We start from the raw sequence: 13,693 nt of genomic DNA, 5'->3' as shown, positions 1-13,693 counted from the left end.
TGCACCGGGTCAGTAGTGTAACTGTCAACTACGGTACTACTATTATATTTCTCAATTGTATGTTTGTCTCGTAAATAATTGCAATAATAACAGTACAGTTGTTTAGTTGACATTTTTAACAGTGTGTGCGAGTAAGTGTGGGTGCCATCAGCACCGATAACATAGATCGCCACTTTCATAAATGTGGATAAAAACATATAGATATCTGGAAACAATTGAGCTGGATGGTACTCATAAATATTTTTTATGTCTATGTAGATCACTGATGCATAATACGACTGTCCTCTCCATAGATACTTAAAAAAATAAATGAAAAGATATCTAAAGGAGTGAATCATTGAATATGAATATTCAATAAACTACTAAATGGCAACAAAATTATCAATAAATAAATAGCAGTAATAAATATAAAAATTTACAAATAAGTAAATAATTTTACGGAGATTTTTTTATAGTCACTCTCTTATTCATTCATTGAAATATGTCTTATCTATAAACTACAGGCGCTGGCGATATATATATATTACTGTGGCTAGTAAATTTCGAGACAGAATCTTTGTACTAAGTTTTTCTAAAATAATTCGAATATTAGAATGTTTTATATTTTTGTTTTAATGTACATATTTTCTATGATTATCACTTATCAAAATAATAGTAGTTTAATATCTTTGTCTAAAAAGTTTTCGGAATTATTTACAAAAATATTTGATAAATGACATTTTAAAACAGTAATCTTTTTTGATATTTTTATGTTTAAAATAAAAATAAATTTAAACAAAAAAATATTAATTTTAAAGAGTAATATTTGATGTTTATTTTTTAGTAAAAATCAGTAAGTTTATCAAATGCTTACAATTTTTAATAAATAATTTTATCTAAAATTAGGTCTAAATTTGTCTTCCAAAATAGCACAATTTTAATTTTTAATAATGTTTGGTATTTTCGTCAATAATAAAAAATTATTTTATTATTTTCTTAAAAGCAGGCAACATAATATAATATTTAATCATTTTAAAAAATTTATTAGAATAATATAATTTTAATAAATAACAAAAACATTTTAAAATTTATTTTCGTTTTTTAGAAATAAGTATAAATTGTATTTTTTTGTAATTTTTCATAAATAATTCTTTAATTGTCAGAAATCTAATAAAATAAAAATACTTGTATTATTTTATCAGGATTAATAGTTTTTCTTAGATTTTATAAATTATACAATTCTAAAAATTGAGGTTACTAATTTTGTAGCATTATAAAACTTTAATTATTATACTATAAAATATTTTAAAAAATTAACAATAATAATGAATATCTCTACAATTTAATACCATAAAAAAATAATTTTTAATTATTAAACCGAATGCAGAAAAATCTATTAAGTTTTCATATTACAATTTGTCTCGAAATATATTTGCCACAGTAATATATAAAGGAGCTGATGGCTAGTTAATGGTCACTAACCGGGCAGATGATGCCATACTCTCCAAATGGAAAGTGCTATAAATTATATTTCAAATGTTACAGTAGTTTCATATAATATATACCCATTAGTAAATAGTCTAAAAATTATTGATAGAAATTTTTGGGTATAAAATACACACACAAAACATTGATCGTGCCCTTCAAACATTAATATGTATTGATATGTATGTATGAATGTATGTATGTAGGCACGCGCTTAGGGGCACGTGTTTTGACGCACTTAAACTCACTCATTTATGCCTATAAATTTACAAAAATGGCACATCACAATGGACAGACAGCTAATGGGTAGGCAATAAATTTTACTAAATGTATCATTATTATTATACAGTTCATATGCTATGTTTAATGATGTCGGGTGGCCTCCAAAATAATAATAATAATAATAAATACCAATAAATATATGTATAGATTTTTATACTATAGGCATATGATAGGTATGTTGTATTCATATGAAATATATATTACTATATCTGTACAGTATATATATATCTACTGTATATACAATATATATTCACTACTCAATGGCTTAATGTGCGGAAATAAATCACTGTAACCTTAAACTAATGTTAAATGCAGTGATTGTGTTAATGTTGTACATCATTTACAATGTATATATACACTGTATAAACTGTATGTTTTTGTTATTTATATTTATAAATTTTTGTTTTTCTCCAGTTATATGCCTAACCACTAATTAGTTATTATAATTAGGAGATTCCGAGAAACATAAAAATCATAAAAAAATTTGTTTGTCTCACACTTATATATACAGCTTAAGCTTAATATACTTTTGATTTATTACAAAATTACTATATTATTGTATAGTCATGTTTAGATATTGCTAAAGATAATTATAATAATATAGTTAAAATAGATATTATAATTAGATTGTAGGTTTGTTAGTAAGAAACAAAAATAATGTTAACAATGTTGACTAAATAATATATAAATATATTATATAAAATGTTAATGAATTAATAAAATCTTTAACAAATTATTATTATAAAATATCGTAACTTATAATTTTAAAAAATTTTTAGATATATTTTTTTTAATCTATTTTATAAACTTTCTAATTTATTCAATTCATTAATATATATTACACTATATACAATGTATCATATATATGATAATACTGTACTATATATAATACTATGTAGTAAACTAAACACCTAATTAAGTGTTGCAATTGTATAATAAACATATTAACACTAGATTTATTGCTATTGTTTTGTTGTTATTTTTTCATATATATGTTTTTTCAAAATTAAATAAATATATTCATTGGATTTATAATACAAAAACTAATGATTATAATTATAACACAAGTAGTCTGTAATCAAAACAAATAAATCAATAAAATATTTAGCTATATAGTTTAATTATTTTTTGTTTAAAAACTTTAAAATGTGTTAACAGTCGCACAAAAATTATATATATTTATACAGATATTTTTAAAGTGCAGTATATTAATAATATTTAAGTTTGTATTTATAAATGGGGTTCAAACCAAACACAAAAAAACAAAGTAATAAATAAAATTTTATTTATTTCAATTTTCATAAATAAAAAATCATTTTTGTTTTTAAAAATAGTGCTGAAAAAACATCAGTTCTTTAAATTGAGTTTTAATATTTATATTTTAGAAAATAAACATTTTAAATAACTTTTTAACAATTTTGTATTTTTCAAATTCATACCTGTTTTTAAAAAAAAAATAAAATAAAGATATTTATGAATGAATTTTACATAACTTTAATTTTATAGTATAACTATGGGTTTAAATATTTTTAAAAAATAAGTGTGTAAATTTTTTTTTTTGATAGTATATATTTTATCATATATTTAGTATATTGTTATTATTATTACACAAATATTTGTATCCACACTAAAAAATCACACCTAAAAAACCTTACTGTCTAACAAACTGCACGTGACTTACACCAGATCAGACCAGACATATATAGCCTAAAGTTAATACTGAGAAATGAAACAATAGTTTATTATTATTATTAAATACAGGGCTTCAAACTAAACAAAAATAACTTATTATTAGTATTATAACAATTGTTATATCATATAATTAAATTGATTGAAAATTTTTGCTGTTGTGTGGACATACATGTGCGCCGACATACACTTATATACCGATAGCTCACTTAACATTTTTATGTCGGGAAACCTTATACCTATTGAGGTGGAGTTTATGGGAACGGTATGCTTGTAATAATTATGTTTGTATGGGTATTATATATATATAATAAATTTTATATACAATATACAATCTACACTTTATATAAGACATTAACTATATATTACTAGTATTTTTTGCGGCAAAAATTACTATTTTGTTGTTTGATAGTCTTATAGTTGATAACTAATAGATATAAGTGAGTAGTGGATGTGTTAAAACTAATTAAAATTAAAATTTAATAATACTACTGATAATCATAATACTTGGATTGGCAAAAGTGGAGGCGCCGGGTATCGATCCCGGTACCTCTCGCATGCTAAGCGAGCGCTCTACCATCTGAGCTACGCCCCCTGTTATATTTTTTTAATATAGTTGAAAATCGTTTTAAAATAAGCAAATCTCTTATCAAGTTTTTAAGACTTGTTTGTTGCCCCAAATTTGTCAATAAAAACATATTTTAATTGATTAATTAGTTTTTGTTGCCCTAAACATGTTTGTAGTATTTGTTACGTTTAAAGCGCTTTTACTTTTGACTATCGATTCAAATATCGCTTACATATATACCGGTATACAGTGTATACACACATTGACAGCCTATTGTGTTGTGCACTAACTCACTGCTCGCACGACTAACTGTTTGAGGTTTTTGCTGTATATCATAAAAACTTGTATCAAAAAAAAGATTTTTAAAAAAATTATTGAATTTTTGCAAACTTTTGCAATAATAAAGATATTATACTTTATAAGCAATTTTATTTTATTTTTTAAAAAATTATTAATCTAATATAATGTAAATAAAATGAATATTGTATACATGATTCTGAATGTATATAAAAAATAAAAAGTTTTGTTTAAAATAAAATAAAATTCAGTCATAAACTTTTTTTTTAATTTAATCATTAAAGCAAAAGTTTTGAGCATAAAATAAAATTATAAACATTATTATTTATGAAGTGATCTTTTATTATAATTTGATTCATATATTTTAAATAAATTGTTTTAATCTAAAGTTTAAATTTTAAACATTATAAATTATAATAGATTATTAATGAATAAAAAAAATTATGTTAACATTAAACCTACATTTTTTGTAAAGTATATATTTAATAATAATAAACTATGAAAAATTGATTGTAAAAAACAAACACATTGTAATTGTAATAATAAACTATGAAAAATTTTCACCTGATACATTTTTAAAAATAATGTTTAACTTTATTCAACAAAAAATATTCAAGCTACAAACTTGTCAACTTTAATACTATACAATTTACTAATAATAAGTCATATGATATATTTTATTAAATACAATGTCCATACCATATAATAATAATAATAATGCAAATTACTATGAAATTGATTTGTATTATCTATAAATCAAAGGTGAAATTGTTTTAAGTGGACTCTGTATTGATTGAAAAGCCTGGTGTGTTTGATAAGCAACTACTGACTCATTGATTATTTTGTTGAATAAAATATTAAATATTATTGAGTTGTGTAGTAGTAGTAGTATTATTATTAGCTAATTTTATGAAAGATTAATATAAATGAGATTAACACAACTGACCATTAGTTACCCGAAAAAAATGTCTGCACCGCAACTGTCGGATTCAAAACGACTGCAAAATGATTACAAACAATTGTTGGACGAACCCATTGATGACGTTTGGGCCGTTCCCTGTCCTTATAACATTTATGAATGGTAAGTACAATACTACTATATTATAAGTTTTTGGTAGCGGTACACACACCCGGAGGTTCGGGTGGCAGCCATACATTTGTAACAGCTAAGCTAATTATGAGGTCTAAAAAATTCTCCGACACTGTTTGACTGTAAAAACCTGACCCACACATACTATCAGTAATTAATAAAAATTTATTTTTTCAATGGCCACACATTATATCGCGCTAACCACATACACATACACATACAGTTACTACGTGTTGAAGGGCCCGTCGTTTACACAGTTTGCTGGTGGTCTATACTTTGGCCGAATAATGTTTCCGAAAACATATCCATTTAACGGACCATCAATCTATATGATGACACCCTCTGGTCGGTTCCGTACTGCTAATGATCGCTTTACTGGTCATCTAATATCAATGGAGGACCACTTGTGGTCGGCCTGTAATACAGTGACATCAGTATTGCAATCATTGCAAAGTTGGATGTTTTCACAAAATAATAAGTGGTTGACTGAGGACGACGACATCGATACACTGTCTTTGCCAGTGTTTGATCGGCAACAGAGACAACAAGAGTTTGCCATAAATAGCTATCAATTCAATATCGGTGATCCCAGATTTGGCCACTACTTTCCACAGTTGATTCAAGTAATTGAAACGTTTATTTTTTTAACATTTATTTAATTATATATATACTGTATATAAATTTATATAAAGAGTGTTACTTATGTTTTCTATTGTTTTTTTTGGTTATATTTTTTTTGTTATGCAATCGATTAATGGATACAATTATTATAACCAATTTAAAAATTATATTACAATATGAGGAGGACAAGTCATCGCTTAATTGTGATATTAACAACAATAATGATAAAAATGATAAATAAAATGTATAAAATTCAGATTATTATAATATAATAAAAATGTTATTTGATATAAAATTCTCATATATTTTGTAATATAAAAATTTATATATGACTTGATATTATTCTATGATATTAAAATTGTTTTTGATATTTAAAAAAAATTATACCATTAATTTTTTCCATAATATTTAACAATTGATGAACAACAACAAAATTGCACAAAAAAAACTAAAATGACATTTTATCCATTTATTTATAAAAGGATTTCACTTAATAAAGAATTGTTGTGAATTGAATGAAATGGTATTTTTTTCAATAAAACCTACCGTTCCTCCACACCGCCTCTAATGGACTTTGACATAAGTGACCACTGAATTTAAATGCGGCTATTTTTTATAAAAAACTTATTGTATAGTAGATATGTATGTAGGTGAGTGAGAGGGACAGGTATGCAAAATAAGGGGACCTGTGCCATTGAAAACAGTAGTTTTCCAGTACTGTTAGATAAAAAACATTTTTTGTTGTTTAATCCAATAATACCTGCAATTCACTACTATTACTACTATAAGAGTACACATGTCTGGTCCACTATACAGTATATATATAAAAAATACCTGTGCCCATAAATACATCTACATAAGCTACATAACATATACTACAAACACCGGTGTCTCAATTGCATGCAAATTACGTTTGCATCAATTGACAAAAAATATTTTTTTTATAGTATAAACTTTCTTATGGGCAACAATTCCACTCTAAGATATATATATATATATATACAGTATATATACCTGTATAGTATATACCGGTGCTCTCATGGTATTAATACTACAAATTTTTTAGTGAACTTCACCTATCAGTATATAAAAGAGAAATTTATTTCTTTTCACTCTCAATATAATTGAAATCTATTAGTGATTTATAATCTATTTTTTGTTGTATTTGGCTCTCAGAGAGAAAGTTGTTATTTTTAACAAACACAATGACAACATTTTATTTATGTTATATATACAGTCATATCATATATATAGTACTCCGATGCATATTTTTTACAATATATTTATACTAAATGATAGTTAGTTAGATAGTGAACAGTTGGCTCACAATATCTATTGATGACATTTAAAAGGCATTATATACTGTACTTGAAGTGTGTGTAGGAAAGTGATGGTCAATGAAAGCAAAAATAAAATAAAATAGTAAAAAGTTTTTTGATTTATTTTTTTATTAAACATTTTGAAAGCTATTTAATAGAAGAAAGTTTTTGATATTTTTTGTGTGTATATAATACCTGCATATAATTGAATTAAAAAATATATATTGTATGCAAAGATATTTTTGTTGAAAATCTAAATAAATATTAAGAAAAAAATCTAAATATAAGTACCGGTATATTATAATTTATAAACTATTTATATCCATTTAACGTTGTCATTCATTGATAAATAAATGCATTTTTAAATAGAAAATTAAAATTCACTTTCAAAATAGTCTATATATGAAAGATATGTTTTGCATAGAAATATTTATTGTATTAATAATATTAAAAATGACATAAAAGTTTCAATATTTAAGTATAGGATATATTTATTAACTTAAAAAAACTGTCAAAGTTTACTTAGCAAATAAAATATTATAAATAAAATAAAAATCTAATTTATTTTATTATTTATGTCAAATGAGAGGGACATCATAGTAGATATCATTTTTTTAAATAAGAGAAATAAAAGTTACAATAAATTGCTTAAAAAAACTGAATCACATTTTTTTGTAAAAAAATAAAATACAAACAAATACATTAAATAAAGTACAAATACTCATTGAAAATATAAAAATTTTATTTATTGCTGTCATAGCTTAGTTTTTTTTTAAACTTTTAGTTTTAGTTTATAGACCACATTAAACCCAACAAAAAATAAATATGATAGACACCATTGATTAGTAACATACACAACAAGCTTATCTAAATTGCTGCAAATACCCAACCATTTTATTAGGGCCTTATAGAGTAGTAATAGTTTATATATACAGTATATATATATATGATGCCGACATTTGATAAAATAAAATTGCAATGTTTTTGAAACAACTGAGACACACATACACAAAAAAAATAACAAAATGTCATCACAGATATCATATATGTCGAAAAATACGAGTTAATTAAAAGTATAGGTCCGGGTTGTGTATGAAATTTTTGTTTGTTTGTACGTATGTGTGTGTGTTTCAAAAATATATGACTTAACCTATGATCCATGCTATTAAGATATCAACGATAATAATAATTTTTTTGCTTTTAACCAAGGTATAAATTTTGACAGAATCATTATATACCATATACTCATATATATATATATATATATATATATTGCAAAACGTTGGTATTTGGTATGGTATTTTTGTTTGAAAAAGGGGGAGGGGGTATAGTGCGTGATATGTGTGTAACTTATGAAATTATCCTACATTGACACAATTTATCATTATCATCATCATCATCATTATATATCCTATTGCCCTTTAACTTGATATACTGTATATACAGTTTTTTTGGGGAAAATAATTTATTTTACTGTTTTTTACAACAACACAAAAAAAATAAATAATTGATACAGACAGTATAAGCAAATAATAATTTCAAGTTCATGGCTAGTATTGAGCACCGGGTTATTTACTGTATTTTTTTCTTGTCTCGTGTGTTGTGTGGACCACATAAAACATTGTCAGCAATAATAATGATCAGTTAGCTAATAAATCGGTTGGGCACTCCAGTAGAGTAAACTATTTTTTGGTGAACACCTGTTTGTATAAAAACATTAACTACAAGTTCTGTAAATTTTAGTAGTAGTAGTAGTAGTAGTAGTAGTAGTAGTAGTAAAAAACATACTAAACAATGCGGTTCACAAAAAATTTATACCTGTTTAAATAGTGTAGAGTTATAGATTTATATATACTAGTACTGTATACATTATATATATATATTTGAAATAAATTAATCTAAATATTGTAATAATATTTTTTTATATTGGTTTATAATTTTTCATTAAATATAGTTATTTATCCTAAAAAAATAATAGTTAAAACATAAAAATTAATAATTTATGATAAAATAAACTGCTAATTGTTTTATTTGTGGTCAACAAATAAATAATTTAACCAACAAAAAACAATTTGAACAAAATATTTTTTCGAAAAACAAAAACATGTATATAATTAAGCAATAATTCTGACATAAAAATTATAGATAATAATTTTATTTATTATTATTATACAGTACAATGTCAAAGATTTGAAAATAAATAAAAACAATTGTCATAATAATAATTATATTACATTATTGTATTATTAGTATTAGTGTTATTATTAAGTAATTTTTCTTTAGTTAGCTGACCATTGGATAGACATTGGGCAGTGAATAGATAGCAAATGATAACAATAATAACAATAATAATAATAATAATCTTAAACATTTATAGAGTCATTAGTGAAAGTCAGGTAGCAATCGATAATAGAGTGGTTTTTTTGTTGAAAAAAAATAAAATTGAATTATTGTCTAATAATAATATAAGCCCAACAAAAAAATAGCCACAACAATAACAATACTGAATATGCATATTAAGACTATTGAGAAAGATAGAGATAGAGAGGAAAAAATAAAACAATTTATTGGCAAAAAAACATTTATTTTTTTCTATGTGTGTGAGCCACCGGCACATTGCCGGATCATTGGGAGGGATGGGAACCACACACGAGGCCTACCAACAAAAAACACATTTTAAGATATGTAAAAATATTGTTTTTTTCTCTGAGTTTTTTTTATTTGTTAGTCTATAGTATATACTGTATATGCATCTGTACTATACATGTATGCAGTGTTATAATTTAATAGACACCACCAGTAATTCTCTAATTTATAATAATACTATAGTTATGATTTTATCTATCTATTCACTGTAGATAAGATACCATAAAAATTTTGTTTAATAAAAATATATAAAGTTATTTGAGCTCATTTATGTTCATCCCATATTAGTAATATAGTAGTCGTAGTAAGAGTAACATTGGATATGTATATTCACTATCTTATTTAAGTTATTTATATAAAAATATATTAAGGAGAGAGAGAGAGAGAGATAGAGAGAGACAGAGAGAGCTAACATATATGAATTAAGATAGAGCACAGGGGGCTCGGGGTTTATCAGAGAAATAGATTGTAAGTTAAAGTGAATGTGTGTGCAATACACACTGTGTATAATGTGAAGGCATGTTTTGATACTTATACTCTCTCTCTCTCTCTCTCTCTCTCTCTCTCTCTCTCTCTCTCTCTCTCTCTGTGTGTGTGTGTGTGTGTGTGTGTGTGTGTGTGTGTGTGTGTGTGTGTGTGTGTGTGTGTGTCTGTGTTGAACTGTACTCTACTGTATGTCTGAATTGTATGGCATTCGGGAGGAGTAGTCTTCAGATAACTTCTCGTAAAAACATAGGATAGAGTTGAGGGGTCTGGTGTTTATGTGGTGGTGTCTGGACTCTGGAATAGCATGTAGTAGTGATGTACAGTACATTGCAATACTATGGTATCTATAAAAACATATATTATAAGCGTATCGCTGAGTGCTCCTAATATGAAATTACATTAGTATATGAAAAATATATTTAATAATAATAATAATACTAATAATAATGATAATAAATATCTATTAAAATAAATCTATGTTTTTTCGGTTTATAAAAATTATTATTCAAATAAAAATAATTTGATAAATCAAAAATCATTGATAAGTGCACTGCGCGACTCTCACTTTGGGCGTCAATGAAATAAAAAAACAGTCGTTTAAACTTATAAATTGAAGTTAATATTTAATAATTTTTGTTTTGTGTTTCTGTATTACACAGTACTGTATATGACTTTACCATATATTATATATCAAATATATTGCAATTCATTTGTTTTAAAATAATACAAAAAATTGTTGTCATATAAATTTTAATTACTAATTGTGCTACTAATATAAAATATTATTATTTAATAAAAAATAATAATTTTTAATTCAATTTGATTTAATTAAATTAATTGTTATTTAAGTTTTTTGAAAGTTATTTATATTAGACATATATCTGTCTAATACTCCAATTTAACAATATATATATATTTTCATTTTATTTTGTTAAAATCGTTAGTAAATTAAATGATAAAATATTTTGACGACCAAACCGACTGTCAGGCCAATAGCTATCAGCGGCTAACTAAGCCGTTGATTGAGAAGCGGCGCAGAGCTCGCATTAACCTATGTCTTATGCAGCTCAAGGAGATGGTCATCGACTCGGGCCGTCATTATATTCAGGTTTGTGTCTGTCTGTATGGGTCACCCGACACATGTCTCATACAATATACAATGTATATATAAAATGTCATATATATAGATAGATAGCAACAGAATAAGTGTTGAATAAATCATTATTAACATGATTTTCTAAACTGATTATAATTTAATAATAATTATATACATAAATATTTTCATACAGTATATCTGGAAAAAAATTTACAGATAATTAATTGACACATACATACAGTGTTTATGTTTAGTTACACAAAGTTATCTCTCAAATTTAATCATAAATTTTCCACAGAAATCGTATCACTGATAAAAACAACGAGAAAAACACTTTTTTAAAGAGAAAAAAAACTGTTTTTTCTGATAATATCTCTCTTTTTATCTCTTGACTTATGTGTCACGTAATACCATTACTTGATGTTTGGTACGGATGATGACCACCACTACTACTACTACTACAGAATCCTAAATGCAAGTATGAAAAGGCCGATATACTGGAGCTGACTGTCGAGTATCTGCAGAATATGCACTTCAAACAGAAAACGGAGACAAATGAGACCAAACAGTCGTTTAATGCCGGGTTTAATGAGTGCCTAAAACAAGTACAACATTTTCTCAAATGTCTGCCGCTGTCTGATAAGATCAACAATGCTAACAATAAAAACAGTACACAATCTACCAGTGCTGACAACAGTAGTACCGCCGCTGTTGAACAACGACAACTCATTTCTGAAAAACTCTTATCGCATCTGGATTTCTGTCGTACAGAGCTTACGCACAGTGATGTCTATGAAGACCTCCCTCCCTCCCAACCTCGACCCGAGCACTCGATGGACATACAAAACAGCCATAACCTCAACAACGAGCGATACTATGACCAGAATATACTTAACTCCCAACCAAACGGGTTCAGTGTTATACACCATACCCGTGACTACTCGTCCTCTATATCGAGCACCAGTAGTAATTCGAGTACCCGTACTGTATCGCCACCGATGTCACCCGAACCAATCAGACACCGGCCGACAACAGCCAATAGTCATTCGTTGTCAACGTCACCGCAATTACCGTCAGATTTTATACCAGAATTTCGCGGATTAAGGGCAAACAGTTTGGGACAGTATGAACACAATGGCAGGTGCTATGAATTAGGCGCTGATGGCGTATGGAGGCCGTGGTGATGGTTGAATTGAACATTGGCATATAAATCCTGATTTTGTATATAGTTATAAATAGATAATTTTGTTTTAATTATATCATACTGATATTAAAAAAAATAAATTTTATATCAATATTATTTTATATAAATTTTGATAATATATAAATATATTATGATATTGTAAATTTTTATTACTTTTTAATTTTTACAAATTTGACTTTTTAAATAATAACAATTACATTGCAAATCGTATATTTGATTTATTTTAATTTGAAATAAATGCTAAGTGTACAGTATATTTAATTAATAATATACTTTATTTAATTATTAACTATATTTTACTATTAACTATTTATATATTTCATATATTTAAGAAAATTTTGTAAATAATTTTTATTTTGAAATAAAAATAAAATTTTTAATTAAATATTATCAAAAAATTGTGACTAATTTTTACTACATAAAAGTTTTTATTTTATTGATAAAAAATGCATATATAGCTACATTGTAAATGATCATAATTTTTTTAAAAACAGTTATGTAAATTACAAAACAATAACTTAAATTTATAGATAGTGTATACGTTAGTAATACTTTATATAATATTTTATAATCATTAAACTGAACTATTAGTTAATAGTTATGTCTATATAGGTTATAAAAATTGTCACCATAAAAAAAGTATGTTATATAACTTATATCTAATAACTATATCGGAGATAAAGTAACAAATAAAATACATAATGTACTTAAATATTAAAATTTTCTACATTTCTTATGTCATAACTTTACAATTTACAAAAAAAATAATTAAAATTAATTTTTTTAAAAAAGACTGTTAGGTATTACATACTGATTATCTTATTTAAAAAATGCTGATATTTAAAAAAAATAAATAATTAAATCCTATTCACAAAAATTTCAGTTAACTTTTTCTAACTTAAGATAACTTTTTTTTTAAATATCTAAAATA

The 13,693-nt window shown here is 25.0% G+C and overlaps 2 protein-coding genes and 1 non-coding gene across 3 annotated transcripts; 2 read left to right on the top strand and 1 right to left on the bottom strand.

Annotated features, from left to right (window-relative positions):
* Positions 1-3,957: 3,957 nt before the first annotated feature.
* On the bottom strand, positions 3,958-4,030 carry Trnaa-agc (transfer RNA alanine (anticodon AGC)). The gene has a single exon. It is a non-coding gene; the product is annotated as a tRNA-Ala (tRNA).
* A 1,235-nt stretch (positions 4,031-5,265) lies between these two features.
* LOC128958241 (ubiquitin-conjugating enzyme E2 J2-like) lies at positions 5,266-6,049 on the top strand. The gene is made up of 2 exons (XM_054304057.1): positions 5,266-5,381; positions 5,614-6,049. The coding sequence occupies exons 1-2, from the start codon at positions 5,266-5,268 to the stop codon at positions 6,047-6,049; spliced, it is 552 nt and encodes a 183-aa protein (XP_054160032.1).
* Positions 6,050-11,398: 5,349 nt separating this feature from the next.
* Positions 11,399-12,828, top strand: LOC128957677 (transcription factor HES-4-B-like). The gene is made up of 2 exons (XM_054303481.1): positions 11,399-11,570; positions 12,023-12,828. Exons 1-2 carry the CDS (start codon positions 11,415-11,417, stop codon positions 12,740-12,742), a joined length of 876 nt encoding a protein of 291 aa, XP_054159456.1. The 5' UTR covers positions 11,399-11,414; the 3' UTR covers positions 12,743-12,828.
* Positions 12,829-13,693: the final 865 nt, after the last annotated feature.

Source organism: Oppia nitens, unplaced genomic scaffold (assembly GCF_028296485.1).
Source record: "Oppia nitens isolate AA-2021 unplaced genomic scaffold, nextdenovo-longstitch-racon4-pilon3 scaffold3_pilon_pilon_pilon, whole genome shotgun sequence".
NCBI classification, from domain to species: domain Eukaryota; kingdom Metazoa; phylum Arthropoda; class Arachnida; order Sarcoptiformes; family Oppiidae; genus Oppia; species Oppia nitens.
The sequence above is the reverse complement of the archived record's forward strand: the minus strand, read 5'-3'. Positions and strand labels throughout refer to the sequence as shown.